Source organism: Nuphar pumila, chromosome 17 (genome assembly GCF_984573655.1).
Source record: "Nuphar pumila chromosome 17, dmNupPumi1.hap1.1, whole genome shotgun sequence".
NCBI classification, from domain to species: domain Eukaryota; kingdom Viridiplantae; phylum Streptophyta; class Magnoliopsida; order Nymphaeales; family Nymphaeaceae; genus Nuphar; species Nuphar pumila.
The window spans coordinates 1,552,378-1,568,812 of NC_143265.1; the positions used below are offsets into that span (position 1 = coordinate 1,552,378).

General features: G+C 40.4%; 1 protein-coding gene across 1 annotated transcript in view; it reads right to left on the reverse strand.

The window, feature by feature from the left end:
- LOC149811324 (ribonuclease TUDOR 1-like) overlaps nt 1-6,935 on the reverse strand; it is a 36,604-nt gene extending 29,669 nt beyond the window's left edge. The window contains exons 1-8 of the mRNA XM_089992630.1: nt 6,701-6,935; nt 6,235-6,401; nt 5,808-5,882; nt 5,560-5,673; nt 5,364-5,468; nt 5,029-5,235; nt 4,726-4,941; nt 4,543-4,650 (exon numbers count right to left, since the gene is read on the reverse strand). Coding sequence (XP_089848756.1) covers nt 4,543-4,650; nt 4,726-4,941; nt 5,029-5,235; nt 5,364-5,468; nt 5,560-5,673; nt 5,808-5,882; nt 6,235-6,384 — 975 coding nt within the window. The 5' untranslated portion in view covers nt 6,385-6,401; nt 6,701-6,935. The remainder of the gene's footprint in view (nt 1-4,542; nt 4,651-4,725; nt 4,942-5,028; nt 5,236-5,363; nt 5,469-5,559; nt 5,674-5,807; nt 5,883-6,234; nt 6,402-6,700) is intronic.
- Nucleotides 6,936-16,435: the final 9,500 nt, after the last annotated feature.

Sequence of the window (16,435 nt, forward strand, 5' to 3'; positions counted from 1 at the left end):
ACCTCAAATCATTTACAAATTGATAAAAATGTTTCATATCGAGTTGTTTTTAGCGAAGCTCGATATCTTTGGGACAATGTCACTTTGGCTCAAGAAGAACCAACTATTTTCAAAGTTCGAACAACTCATTATAATAATTTCTAATACTTTTGTCTCTTTGGGTCATAGTTTGCACCTTATCTTGCAAATTGCACACATGTGCAATGTCTTTAAGGGAATACATATTTATAAGATACTCCCAAGCCTTATTGGCATGCATGAATTTGGCAAGATTAGAGCATTTCTTGATGTCTACACAATATAAAAATAAATACAAAAATAACGACAAAAATAAAAATTAATAAATATAATTTATTATATATAATAAAATATATTATATTATATATAATTATATACACTTTTTAACAATAAGGACCAAGTGGTGGAAGAGTCTCGATCCAACTCCAAGGGTTCAAATCTTGCAAACAGATCTAAGTATGGTCGATCCAAACTCGAGATCCAAGCTCCATATGAAGCAAGCTACCTCAACCAAGTGGGACCCAAGCCAAGTGTCGCTACATCAGCCATGCAAGCCACCTCAGCCGCCAACAACCACATCAGTTGTGTGGGACCCGCCCTTGGGCACCCTCTCTTGGCACATTAAATACAAGTGGGACCCACATGGGTGTCCCCTCTAGAAGAGCTTGGAAAGATGTGTGGGCCCCACTCCTTGGGCGCCCCAGCTATTTTAATGGCCCCGGTGAACCGTGCAGCCCAGAGTTGTCAGTTGGAGAAATGAACCAAGAATCATCTCGGAGGCAAGAAGAGAAGCAAACCAAAAGAGACCTAGGAAGCGATGTGGAAGCGAAAAAAATGAAAAAAGAAGGAAAAACAAGAAGAAGAAACAAAAAAAAAGGGAAGCGAGCTTCCCATTAAATGGAAAGTGTGCTTCCCAATTAATTTTGGCACTTCCCAGCACGTTTCAAAAGTGCCACGTTCGCACTTCTGAAATGTGCTTCGAGGAAGCACGCTTCCCTAGGTCCTATGACACTTCTGATAACCTTGGTGCAGCCCTCTTGAAGGTCATCCCCGTGGAATCGTGGAACCCTTTGGGTTCCTTCCTTTATGGACCTTGGAAGCCCAAGTGTGACCTAGTGAATTGGACTCTATATTGAATGAGCCAAGGGAGATTCCATATAAGGAGCAAGTTTATCTATTTTAGGCTTTTTTTAAATTAATATGTCGTGTACATTGTATAGTCTCCTTAGCCTATATACGAAACTCATTCTGTAATGTTAGGGGATATGAAATTAGAACTCTTTCTCTCAAAAATGTCTCTCGCTTTTCTCCTCTCTCTCTAGTTAATGTATCTTTCTCTCCTTCCTTACCCCTGCGAGTCCCTACACCCTAACTCGTTCACCGTTCTTTAAGGGCTCTTCTATTGTTCAACTAAAGGTGTTGGACTTGCACAAAGTTTCCAAGGTGTGCATTGCGGAGTCTGAGGCATGTGACCCCAAAAAGGAGCCCATTTAATACAAAGTCACCTAATGGCTTTTGTAACCCTCGCCAACTGTGACAAGGCCTTACTGATGTATGTGAAAAAAGTGATCAATTTGACACTTGAAGGAGAACATATCTTTTTGGAAAGTGCTTTGTGGTCCGCACCGACCACAAGAGCATTAAGCATCCCATGAAGCAAGGTGTTACAACCACTCATCAACACCAACAAGTCAACAAGATGACGATGTACGAATTCAAATCCCAAAGCAAGGACCTAGTAATCCGCGTCACCAATGCCTTATATCGACAAATCGAGAAGGTTAATTTAAAAATTCTTTTTTTAATATGAAAAGCAAGGCATATAAGATGAAAAATAAAGAAACATCACATGAGTGGAAAAGGATCATTAAGAAAGATCCAGAAGCTCACCCCCACTGCCAAATGTTGGGTGAAAAAGGTCCTCTATACGAGAAGATTCTTACTTCCAGGCAATACCAAGATCGCTTATGATCTCCTTCGTCACTCGTTCCTTTCGAGTGATCTCGAAGTGGATTCCAAGACACTACAAAGAACCACGAGCGAGTTCGGCTGGCCAAAGAAGAAGGAACCATTAGGAAAGGTGCTTTGGGTCATGGACCCAAACCCAAACTATCATGAGTTGGACAAAGGGAAGGACTTATCCCAATTTGGTGTACGAAAGATCAATAAGGGCCTTGTGATAGTGAATGTGCCCAAAGCTCGAAAAAACTTGAAGGGAGTAATGGGTCATACAAGGAGTGACTAAAAGATGTGGGGAAATGAGGATGGTAGTAAGAGGATGATTCAACCATGGCCTCACTCCTTCCCTAGGCACATCAAAACTTGAGTTTGAATCCCAATGAAAGCACCCACAAAGAGAAGGTCATCTGGATGGCAGGAAAAACTTTGAGAACACAGCTCCTATGTTTGAAATTTATCCATGCACTATTTTTTATCCCGGTGGAAGCCATCAGCAGATCCACCACCGGCAAAGTGAGCTCCCTCCTCTAGAGGCTCATAGGTGCAGACGGCTCGTGTGATGGAAAGACGCATGGGAGACGAGCGGTGCAAAAGGCTAGAAGACAATCGGTCAAATAATGCGAAGGATCATGCCAACATTGAAGATGAATGACAACCTTCGTATCAAAACCTTCCCTAATGGGCTAGGCAAATCTCAAGGGAGAGGAGATGATGTGAACCAAATTTTGAAAACCTTATTCTGAATCCATTGTCTCAAGACCTTGATACGAACCAAGTGGCGGAAGAGTCCAGATCCAGCTCCAAGGGTTCAAATCTTGCAAGCGGATCCAAGTATGGTCAATCCGAACCCGAGATCCAAACTCCATCTAAAGCAAGCCACCTCAATCAAGTGGGACTCAAGCCAAGTGTCGCCACATCAACCAAGCAAGCCACTTCAGCCAACAACCACATCAGTCATGTGGGACCCGCCCTTGGGCGCCCGTTTTTAGTGCATTAAATACAAGTGGGACCCAGATGGGGAGTTCCCTCTAGGAGGACTTTGAAGGACATGTGAGGCCCACTCCTTGGGCCCCCCATCCATTTTAATGGCCCCTGGTAAACCGTGCAGCCCTCTTAAAGGCCCTCCCCATGAAACCGTGCAGCTCTTTGGGTTCCCTCCGTTATAGACCTTGGAAGACTAAGTGCGACCTAGTGAATTGGACTCTATATTGAATGAGCTAAGGGAGGTTCCATCTAAGGAGTACGTTTATATATTTTAGGCTTTTTCTAAATTAATATGCCTTATAGATAGTGTAGCCTCTTTAGCCTGTACAAGGGATTCATCCTGTAGTGTTAGAGGATATGAAACGAAATTAGAACTCTCTCTCAAAAACGTCTCACTCTCTTCTCTCCTCTCTCTAGTTAGCATCCCCCTCTCTTGTAGACGTCTCTCTCTCTCTCCTTCCTTACCCCTACGAGTCCCTACCCCTTAACTCATTCATCCTTCTCTAAGGGCTATTCTCTTGTTCAACTAAAGGTACTTCAGACCTTTCTTGGGTTTGGAATTGCCCAACTACCAAGTAGGACTGCTTTTACTTGGTGTTCATGTGGACTACATCAACATCGTGGAGGACTCGACCCAACCCAGCCTTGTACATAGAACCTTGGTCAACCTCGAACGGACCAGACCTTCCCCCAGCTTTAAAACATCCAAATGTGGAAGTCATTGAAACCCTTTCCCTAAGCCCCTCTCAAGTTTTAACCTCTCTTTAATCCCAACATGTCCAGAATCTGTTTGCTGACGAAGCAGAATGTTCGTTAGACTTGCAAAAGTTGCCTAGCCCAAACCGTTAGTCATTTGAGTCCGAAACTTTGACCCAAACATCCTTAAGATACTTATATCAGAACCTCTAAAAATCAGAATTTTATCATATCTTTGTACGGAGATATTGATTTTACAAACTGAGTTTGTTTTACCCAAACCCAATCCAACTTGCAGAAAATTCAATATTGACCTGCAACTTGTCTGATTTTTAATTCCTAAAATAAAAATCCTCTAACCCTAAAATTTGGCACGTTCATTTCTTAAGGTGTCTAGAATCATCCTCTAATTTTTAGGATTTTTCTATCACCCCATTTGGGCGCAACAGATTTAATATCGAACCCTGTCAGAACCAGCATACTCTGTCACCCGAATTGACTTTTTGACTTGACCCTGAACCTACCCTAGCCTACCTATACTCTTAAACCTAACCCAGGCCCACCGGAATGCATCAAAGATCTTCCTCTTAATCAAAATTTTGTGAAAGTTTGTTAAGGACCACGGGAGAATAACCTGATAGTCTAGGTTTGACATGTGAATTCCATATTTATTTTATGTGAATGAATCATTGAAAATGTTACTAAACATTTAATCTCTTGACGACACTGGTTACAAGAAGGTAAAGAATCCAATGACCACAAACACCAAGCACACAATAAATACGAAAACCTCCAAGAGAACATCAGATACTAAGACCAATTTGCTGGCATTCTAAGATTTCCATTACAACTACCTTCATGCATATCAAAAATAAAGAAACTCACATTTTCTACAAGCTCCAGGGCTAGATCCTTTGCTGAATCTCCATCTGGGTAATAAACTGAACCAATCAAATTACTGAATTTGTCTACCCCCTCCAGCACAATCCGTACCTGCAATATACAGAAAATAGTATCAGATGAATGAAATCTATAGGGAGTGACTTTTCTGGAAAGAAAGAAACCCACATCTCTGCTCAAGACACGTATCTCGGTGAAATGCTTTGCTTCCCTTCCAAACGGGTCTGGTTGGACTTCCCCAGCTGCTGTTGCAGATGCAGCAAGCTTCTGCGCAGATGTTAGCGGTGGTCGAGTTTCTGCAGAAACATCTCCATTTATCTCTGTGGAAGTAACTTCAGCTTCTGCTGGTGCTTCAACTGAGGCTCGTCTCCCCGTTGAAGGAGACTAATGTGCAATGGTGAAATTTCTCAATGACACACTCAAAAGCACAACCTAGAGCCTAATCAACCAGATGATCAAATGAAATCTTACCTGGATACCCGCGACAAAGACTTGGACAAACTGAAACTCCGGGAGCAAGTAGACCCTCAGGGTACTTCCATCACGGACCTGCTCAACAATTCCCTGCATAGGTCTACCTTTGTTGGCAGCTAAGAGACCCATTGCATCCAGGTTACTAGGATCTCCGATTGAAGAAGGAGGCAAATTCCTGATTGATGCCTCAGAAGCACCAGGTTCCTGCACGATTGAGCAACAGTAAGCAACCTACAGAAATCCAACATTTAACTTTTCCACAAGAGTGCCCGAAAAAAAAATTCTTTTGGCTTCTTATCAGATAATAACGCAGCTAAAGTATGCGTACTAGCCTTGCTCCAACGGCCTAAGCCTTGCTGCTTTGCCAGCTCCTCAAGACTCAAAAGCTCACTGAGAAAGGGACTCGCTTCTCCCTTCTGCTGACCCTGATCCCTAACCTGCAGCCACCGGGTGTGATCAAAAGAATGATAATCCACAAGTCCATGCTACTTCCAAACTACAATGCAGGTGAACGGGCTCATATCTAACCTTTGCCCAGCCTTCCGAAACCACAAGCAAGGCGACATTCTTATCACCAAGAAAAACAGAACCAAATTCCCGGCCGATGGATGGCACAGTGTAATCAACTTTGAAGGTAACCTCCTACTCAAAAAAGAAAGAAAACCAATATGCCACCATCATCAAAACTATGCATGACCCTGTTAACAGGATTATGCTCGACCGGATATAGATAGAAATAAAGGTACGCAGTAAAAAAAGAATCGCAAAAAGAGCACCTTTCCAATGCAGAGCTTCCTCAAATATTCTCTACTATCCCACGCAAACGGTTCATCAACGCCACCTCTCCGAGCCTATGCATGAAGCAACATTCGATACATAAATTTATAAAGACAAATCTTAGATGGTATCGATCAAAAGCATGGCAGATCTAGGATTCTCAAAATAGCATCAACAAAGTCTGCTCCAACTGAGCTTGTTCTCTTTCATTCCTTTACAAATTAAGCTACAGCATCAAGATGGGAACCAGAAATCAACTAAATTTATCCACAAAACGAGAACTTCAACGCAGAGTTAATGAACAAGATAAAGATTTGGGATTGCGGTACGACGATTTGTAATACAAATTGAAACACATCAAACCAAATCTTCCAAATAATCAACAGAAACGCGACGAAAACTATCGTCTACATCGTCCAGACCTACCAATCTCGGAGCGATGAGCGACGAGAGCGTGATGGTCTTCTCCGGGGGGATCTCCGCCCTTGTGCTCCCCATGATAACCAGGCAATCGCCTGAAGGGACGGCCTTAACTCTCCCTCTCAACCATCCCGTGCCCCCGGCAGTCGACGTCATGCCGGAACTCCGGCGATCTGCGCAACAAAACAACCGTTTTTCAGAAACGAAAACACGCATCCATCGATCGCCTAAGAAAAAAACCTCAAAACCACCAAACAAATCTCCAACTCTCGAAAGAAACGAGTGAAAAATAACAATAGAACACCCAAAAAACGCGACTTTTTATGCCTAGAAGCTCAATCCGATCGGTAAAACAAACGGGATCGAGGACTCTGCATTTCAAAAATGATCCAGTTCTTCAAAGATCAGTACAAAAGTAGATCCAAAAACGATTTTGATGAGTCACTCTCATAAGTTCCATGAGAGAGAGTACCTCAATCTCGTCCAAAAAGAACTCGAGATCGAAGAAAAACAGATCGTCGAAAGAAGAAAACGCCGATCTGTTCTTCAAATCTCTTAGAAACCAAGACGACCACGATGACGAGAGAGAGAAATGATGGGCTTCTGAAGAAAGCCTGGGGCCGGTTCGCAGATTTGCTTCAGGGAAGAAACCCCTCTCAGGATGACAAAAAAAATGGCAACTTTCATAAACCACCAAATTTTTTATCAAAAATCAATATACCTCCCATCAATGCTCTCGCTTTTCCACTTTTAAGCAAATATTTGTATCTCAGGTTTCATTAAAAACGGCAAACTTTTTTTTTTCTTACATTCGAGCATAGTGACAAAAGTTAAAACCGGCAAAATCTCGGCAGAAAAAAAAACTCGGGAGATTTTGAAAATTTTCATAAATCTTTTTTGGCAAAATTTCGAGAATAAAAATGAATTAAAAATATAAAAAAATTTATAAGAAAATATAAATAAAATACATTTAAAAATAAAAATCTCAAGAGTTTTCACGATAAATATTTTTAAAAAATATAAATATCATGATATTTGTCATAATTTAAAAATCTCACAAGAAATTACCATTTTAAACTTTCAAACAATTTCTCGTGCTATATCGGTAAGATTTTATAAATCTCTCGATATTTGTCACAGAGCATTCTAGTTTGCAAAATATCCGCATCTGTTAAGGGGCAACTTGTGAATGTCACCAAGTCGAGGGGACGTTACAAGTTTGAAACCCACGGGTGGCAGATTTTACCACCGGTAAGAGGTGGTGCGTTTCTTTTTTTTTAATTATCTCAAAAAAAATTGACAAAAAAAACAAAATTCAAACAAACAAAATTTTTATTTTTACGTTTTTTTTTTAAGCAACGCCCTTACTTGCAACATTGCTCTGATCTTTATTTTAATTTTGGGCTATGCAGTTCCCTAGATTTTACCAAGTTTTGAAGTAAAACGATTTAACTACCTATTTTTGTGACAGTAAATCGATTATTTTGTTACATAAATTTGATGGTAGCGAATAGCTATCACATGGGGGTTTAAATTGCCCAACCCTAAAATTGAATAAAAAAAAACTTGGTATTTTATTTGAAAATTACCAGGAAAAGAAACACGCGAGTGAAAATCTCCAACATGCCGCCTGTCTGCTCTGCAACTTTTAGAAAGGTCCATCATTTCCGTCCGTATTTACTGGAACGGCCGATTGGGGGGGGGAAGGGGGTCTTCTGCAATTATGGAAATCTGTCTGGCACATCCCTCAGTCACACTCTTTTCTTCTTGAAGAGGATAGAATTGCTTCCGGACCCGCATCCAACCACCAACATGAGCGCCATTTCTTTCACACCGCGTCTCTCTGGACCTCTTTATTGGATTCGGGTCAAGGGCTTCCGGATCCTGATACTTCCAGACCCGAATTGGGTACCTCGTTGACTGACTTTAATGGTGTTACTGTTATGTGAGTGGCAACAAGTATTTTTCCCACGAGGTCGGCCAATACACTGAAGCCAGATAATTTGTTCAGCTTTAAACGTTAAATACAAACTAAAAACGGAACACCATCGCACTGTCATTGTAAAAATGGTGTGATTTTGAAAATGTTTTACAATTTGTCAAAATTCTTCTTATACTCAAAATTCCAAATTTCAACTATTTTAGGATATTTTTACTTTTCGCATAAGCAAACCTGCAGATGTTGGCATGATAAATACGTACGTCTAACATCTTAATAAAAATGAGATTTATATGAACATGATGAAATTAGCATAAAATATTTGCAAGCATGAGATTCACATATGAAATGTGTGGATCTTCTAAAATTCACAAGTCAAATGCAAACCTTTTAGAATTTAAAGGTTCTAGTTTTGTAAGTTCACTCAATACATTTGTGAGAGTTTTTACATTCATGCAGACATTATGTGAACCTCCTTTAATTAAAAGCATGCTTAAAGTCAAAGCCAAGACTTAAGTCAATAAATGTATGTCTCACCTCTACAAATATGTATTGTGAATGTCCTTAACTTCGCATATTTTCTTATTCAAACTCGACAGGTTTGCGTCACATAATTATGGATGTCATGACCTTCGCGGAGATACCATGTGAACATCTTTTAACTAAAAGCTTGCATAATGTTTGAACATATGTTCGCAAATGTGTGTTTGACATTCGCAAATATGTGTTGCAAATATCCTTACCTTCGCATGTTTTCTGATTGCAAGTTTGCATTACACATTTGCGGATAACACAACCTTCGTGTAGATATCATGCAATTCTCCTTTAACTAAAATCACATAAAGTCTAGATGTACGTCTGCAAAAGATAAATATTCGCAAATGTCCTTACCTTCACATGTTTTCTGCTTCTGATTGCAGCATATATTTGTGGACATTCTCCTGATGTTTACACAGACAACTCGTAAACATCTTTCATATATGTGAAATTGACATGCTAAACATTCGCATATTCAACATACAATTCACAAATATTCTCATGAGGCTTTTGTGAATCTCTTGACCCTCACTGTAACATTTGTGAACCTTTATGCATGCATTAAATATGACTCTTCATATGTATAAAAGCTTTGTTTTACATTTAATGACCATATTTGCATAATATTAGGGTTTCTTAGCAAGGGTTATGTAGTCTCCAACATCTTTCTCCCATGAAGTTTTTTTGGTGAGGTGCTATTGATTTTGCTTGATCTTCTTTGCGCAACAACACATCATCAATGAGTTTATTAGTGTTTGGCACATCATCGACAACAAAATTTTTTGGTAAGCACAAGTTTCGCTCCTTGTAACGATTGAATAAGATATTTTTTTTAAATAGTGGCATGAATCAACTATTTTGTGAAACAATGTCATGGTTCTCAAGTTATTTTTGCATATTCAATAACTTATTTCGTTATTTATTTAACTCAATTTTATATGAGCCTCTGTCACTTATTTTTTTTCTTTGATTTGGTACGTCTCTATCCTCAAATTTGGTTGTTTGTATTTTGTTTATTTTATATTATAAAGATGACAATAAAACAATGATATAATTCTCAAATTATTTTTGCATTTCAATAGCCTATCTATTATTTTTAAATTTAATTTAATGGATGGTGAGAGGGCACAGAAAGATCCTTAGCAAAGAAAAAAGGTTGGAATGGTGAAAGAGAGGATGGCCAAATTGAGGTGGAGGATAATAATGATAAAAGGGTGGACATGGGTAAGGGGAACATCATCTCATGGAGGAAGATGTACATGCTCCCATGAAGAGGTGGAGCGGATCACAAGGTCTAGTGCATGTGGATCGATACTGTCTAAATCTGTTGATGTACATGCAATAGTGGATCAATTATTTGTTGATGTGTGTAGTTATAACTAATAGAATAAAATATTTCAATGTTATATTTAATGATTAAATTATGATATATGAGTGTGTGTGTAAAGCTTGTTTGTAAGAGAATCTTTTATATATTGAAATTCATTATCATATATTTAATGATTAATGTGCATGTAATAGTAGATCAATTAACTATTGATGTATTCAATTGTAATTAGTAAATTAAAATAAATCAATTTTAATATTATATTCAATGATTAAATTATAATATATGAGTTTATGTAAAGCATGTTTATAAGATGATTAATTATATATTGCAATTCATTATCATGTATTCAATAATTGATGTGTATGCAATTGTTGATCAGTTATTTGTTAATGTATGTAGTTGTAACTAATAAAGTAAAATTAATCAATTTTAATGTTATATTCAATGATTAAATTATGATATATGAGTGTGTGGAAAACATATTTGTAAGATAACTAATTATATATTGCAATTCATGATCATGTATTCAATGATTGATATGTATACAATAGTTGATCAATTATCCATTGATATGTATAGTTATAACTAGTAAATTAAAATAAATAAATTTTAATGTTATACTCAATGATTAAATTATGATGTGACTAATTTGGTATAAATTTTATTGTCATTAAAAGATTTGTAGTCACAAATAGCGGATGATCCACAATGTTTGACATATCGGTTCTATGGATTCCTAACATATGAATAGTTTGTAATGCTATCAAAGGAGCAAAAAGATAAAGTAGATCAAATGCACTTTCGACGACTCTTGAAGGTTGCATCATGGACTACTAGTCATAGTCATGTAGATTTCATTATATAGTTTTAAAATTCCTTTGTAAACATTTTTTAGTTTTCTGAATTAGACTTGATCATCACCTTGAAAGACGTGATATGCATTATAAGATTAAAGTGTCTCAGAAAGCTAGTAAATATACTAAAGTTTAAAAACTTGAAGTGAATGATGAATTTGAAGATGATAGGTTGAAGCTGTGATGATTGAGGACATATAAAAGCAACAAAACAAGTTTACTGAAAGAGAAGTTGCCTTGTGCGAGAAGGAAGAGTGGTCATAAAGTAGACAGAGTTGATGGGTCATTCCTGGAATATTTTTTTGGCACTTATGTTAACTCTGGTGGTGTCAGTGTGCTGAAGTTGTCGTCCGACTTCTCTGAATGGGTCAACTCGGGTGTGACCATGCGGTGCACCAGTTGAAGACCCACTGCACGCAGGGTCTCTATCATGCACACAGAGATGTGGTGACCGTGAGGGACATGTGGCAGAGTGTGGTGCCACAGAAGTGTGCCTCTCATAGGGCGCCCTATGGTTGTTGCGGATGGAGAGCATGGGTCTAAGGACTCACATGGTTGATATTATCACAGAGAGGTTGCGATAAACGGGGGTGCACAGGCCTATCGTAGTCAGCTGACTGTGGCCCACTCGCTCGGTTTGTGCGGGTCTTGCCGATGGTTGGTAGCAGCTGAGTTTCGGGAGCTGGGTGCATTAAGTCCTCTAACTGCAGGGAATCCTAAGCACCAGAATTCTCCATATGAAGGGTCAATGATGGCACGGTGAACTGAGTCGGAGTTGGCCACCCGCCAACTGCTTAATAGAAATGTTGTCGGCGCTACAGCACGCACAGGCCAGACCGCAAACACTTGGCATACGTGTGGTGGCAGGGAGGGCACTGTGATGCATGAGCGGGACAGATGCGGATGTGAATGCACCAAGCACGCGTACCAAGGCACACATCCCCCAATTTTGAAAGGGGCAGGCACACACAATGAGTCTGCAGCGCTTGTGCAATATGCGACCAAAGGTCGAGTGTGCAGCTGTGGTCACACCAGTAACAGCGGCACAACAATTGCATGTGCACTCACGACCCTGATATGTAGGAAGGTGCAAGGGTGTAACGCACCCCCCATCGTGTGTGTAGGGGGGGTACGGAAGGAAGGGGGAACGACGCCCCTTCCTCTCCCACAAATCAGATCGTGGGAGAGGAAGAGGACTGCCCCCATTTATTTCGAGAAGAGGGGGAACCGACACCCCATGGCTATAAAAGTCATGGGTGGCCTCCTCCTCTTTCCCTACTCACACCATAGGAGCAGAGAGGGAGCGAGAAGGGAGAAGCAGAAGATGACCCACTGTCGGTCACTGTCAGGTAAGCCCTCTCCCTCTCATTGTTTTTAATACAGAGGTCGTCGGCAACCTCACAGTTGCCGACGAGTTGCAGCAAAACAAGGAGAAGGAGAACCCTATACCTGCCTTGCAATAGAAGGAGAGCGACATAGGGGTTTCTTCTCTATTGTTTTCTCTCGCTGGTGACAAAAACGGAGAGGGGAGGACCGGCTATCACGAGTTGGCAGGAGGTCCGACCGCTGCCCTCATCGCCATAGACACCGGCCCATCTGCAGAAGCTGCAATAGTTCAGCAACAATGGTGTTGCCAGAACTGTTATAGAATTAATACAGAGCAGACTCGGTCTGCATTTTCTACAGACCGAGTCGACCATATTGCTCGGTTTGGGCATAACCTGGATCGAGCCAAATCAACGCAAACTGAGCCAAGGTCTAAGTACTCTGACAGACTGACTCGATCTTAACGGACCGAGTCAGGTCTATATACAGTGACAGACCGTCTCAGTCTATTCAGACCAAGTCGGGTCTAGATTAGTAGGCAAACAGAGTCAGGATTGTAATGAGGGATCGATTTGGTCCAGACCAAAGGCGGGCCCAATATGAGTCAAACTGACTCAATCTAGACCAAGACAGATCGGATGCGTGAGGTATATAAAGATACGTGTGCGCGTGCGGTGGAAAAATTGAAGTAGCGAAGACTCAATTTTTCTATTATAAAATGGATTTAGGTTTGGATCCCAGTCTGGACCCAAAACTCAAGTCAGATCCCATTAGATGACTTGATTTAGATCCAGACAAACCAATTCAAGCAAGTTTGGATCGAGAATACTGAATCCAGGATCCAAATCAGAGTTGAGTTGAGGACCTAAGTGGTCAAATTTTAGTATAGATGTGAATCTTAAAGTAACATAAAGTAAAGATGATGTAAAGGTCACTATTAGTGGTTGAAAGAGCAAAAAGACCATTTTACCCTTGGTATGCCTACGTAATAGACAAAGCATAATTTAGTACCCTGAAGTTGAATTCAGATTGGAGTCCTTGGATTCTACTGCTTGAGTAGAATCCATTAGTAGGGGATGTGAGGATAAAATCTGAAAGAATGGAGTCAGAGTTTGACAGTTAAGTCTAAGGGTATTTTAGTAAATTTGATAATGATATAAGGTATTTATTGATTTCAGATCAAAGGTTGCATAAAACTAAAAATTTAGAATTTAAGCGTTTCAGGTAAGTGAACATTTGCAAATTCCTTATTTGTTAATTAAAACACATGCTAGCTAGTTAGGCATTCTTCAATATGATTCTAATGCTTCAAGTATGATAGTTTTGTTATTATAAATAGACACTGTTTTGCATGCTTAGGAATCTATAAAATTCAAGTGTGATGCTTAAACCTGATCATGCATATTTTCTAAGTTATGAAATAAATGTAGCATGACATGATTGCATGTATGAGATTAATGTGCTACGTGGAAATGGAGGATAGAGTTCCAAAGTCTCAGGGTAGGTATTACCTTGGCGAATATCACACTTATGCTTTGGGAGGGGCATTGTAAGTGTCGTGAATTAATCTGCTGTGGGTTGTCATCCTTAACAATTCAGAGATGTGAACATGTGTTAAAAAATAATTAGTGGACATACATTGATGATTGTGTAACACACTGACTTTAAGATGCGAATATTAAAAGAAAGTTGTGTATAGGATGACTACACAGAATATAATGGGAAACTCTACTAGGAGGCATGGTCTGGGGCAGTGTTGAGATGTGTACCTCTTGAGCAACTTGAGAATACCTCAGATGTTCCTAGGTGACCCTTAGGGGTTAAAATATTGTCCACTAGACACATATAGGATGTAACATGAACCACAAAACCTTGGGGGCAGGTATAGCTCCTTGAGACACCTTGGGGGCAGGTATAGCCACCCTGGCTCTTCGGCTAACTATCGTTTGGGCTCCTTCGCTCTCGACTTGCAACCGGCGAGCTGCTGCAGCACCTGTGTCTATAGTCTGGGCCGGTTTGGACTACGTTGTTGTGAGTGGTTCATATGTCTGGCCAACATCCTAGACTATGAGTTGTCTATATGGGTTGCTATGCCCGAGGAGGCTATGTCCAGAATAACCAATTAGAGTAGAAGATATGTTTAAAAATGATAATAAAGATGTGGTAAAGGTGGTAAAACTCATAAATAATATGTATGTAAAGTAGCAAACTAAACTAAGACTATAAGCTTAGAGCTCACTACAGTTGCAACGGTCGTGTCTATTTGTAAATAAAATCTTATTGGGTTGTAGACTCACCCCCTTCTTTTGGTTGCAACTGTAGGTTCAGTGACTGTTGCCGTCACTCGCAGGACTTAGTACGACTCTGCCACATCAAAGTATGGTTTGCCTCTACTCTTTTATTTTGTTTATGCATTTGGATGGTTATTGAAAAAAATGGATGTATGGACTTTTAATTATTAAATGAAAAAAAAATGGCATGGTTTGGAGTTGTTTTTTAGATTATTGAGTAATTTTCCTCTGGGAACTAACGTCCATGAACTCGGGCTCGAGAGGCCTCGGATTGGGTCGTTACAAAGGGACTCCCGGCGACAGTGACTCAAGGTTATGCGAGGGCCAAATAGCAAACTGCCTGCCGATGGGTGGTGGACAGTCTCATACGACTACACCCCAAAGAGACCATATAAGAAAAGGATCAAGCGGCACAACCGTTGTTGCTTACGAGTGAACAAAGTAAGGCATAATGCATCCAGCACAATGGTCGACGCCGTCATGTCCATCCACAAGCTCCCGACAACCAAGAGATGAGTGCAGCCGAGGGAACAATTCTATCCCACTGTCAACCTCCCTTGAGGAATAAAGAGCAGGGAAAGGGAAAGCATAGGGAGTCGTCGAAACCTTAGAGGATTCTGACAGTCTCATGCTCACGCGACCTGCGCGAAGGGAAGCCCGAAGATGGGCTCAACCCCTCATTTGGGGCGGCTTGCTAAACCTCAAAGGATGCCCAAAAAATGCAGTGAAAGTAAATTACTGAATAGAATTTAATGCAGGAAATTACAACAAATGCAACAGCCGATTCAACTAAAAAGAAAGACAAGAAACGAAAATACGGTAAAGGGAAAATCAACCAACATTATTACAACTAGTAAGGCAGCCATGTTGCTACTACTGGGCATCCGAATAGGGCTTAATTAAGGAGTCAAGGGTATCATTTTTTGGGACCGAACTGTGCTTATCACCCGCTGCCTTTATCCTACCAAGGAAGTCTCCTTTCTCATGGCCAAGGTCGCACGGTGCTGGAGACGGCAGATAAAGGAACATACATCGGCAATCACACCATCGAAAGGGCCAAGGTGGTTGTGGAGGATCCACGTCGATGAGGGGAGGCGAAGAAACAGAGAAGAGAGGAAAAGGGGGAGAAACAAATATATCATTTTTGTTTATTGTTCCATTTTTAGCATATGTCAGTGTGTAGCCCTAACTTGACCTTAAATACAATTTCATATTGGCAATGAATATTTGTTCAAGGAAGGCTATGACCTCCCTTAACCTACTCCAAAACACACACTAAACCTAAGGAAGAAAAAGACAAGTTGGATGGACTTTTCAACATGCCACATGGGCATCCACCTAAGCACAAAAGACAAAGGAAAAAAAGACTAAGCTAAGTAAAAATAAAATGAGTCGATTGCTCCTTGCAAATGGCCTTGCCGAGTGTGCATACTTACCTATGCGGTTGCCAAAACCGTGGGATGTAACACTTATGCATTCATCTGGTAGGATGATGGTGCATTCATCTTTCGTGTAACTTATGTAAAACTTATTTTGTGTTTGTCACAAGCTTACTTTTTCTAATAAGCCAGTGTGACGTGATGGTTCTTTCTTATCATCGTAAGCCTTTTTATCGCTCTGTCACGGGCATAAAATGCTTTGCAAACATGTGATGCGCTAAGCTGGCCAGCCTAATGGCCAAAGGCCGTGTACCAACATCTTTCCCTATGCCGAATCATTCTCATTGACCCTACGCACCACGCCATGTGCAGCTGCCTAGCAAAAGTTGATCAAGCGCATTTCCAAATGCGTATTTCAGGTAGTCCATGCCGCTTAGTGCATAACTGTGCCATACCAACTATCACTTCTGAAAGAGGCACAAACTTTGTTTTAGACTTGCGTGTCATGAAACGTATTACAGCTCCATGGGTACAACATAGCAAACCTCACC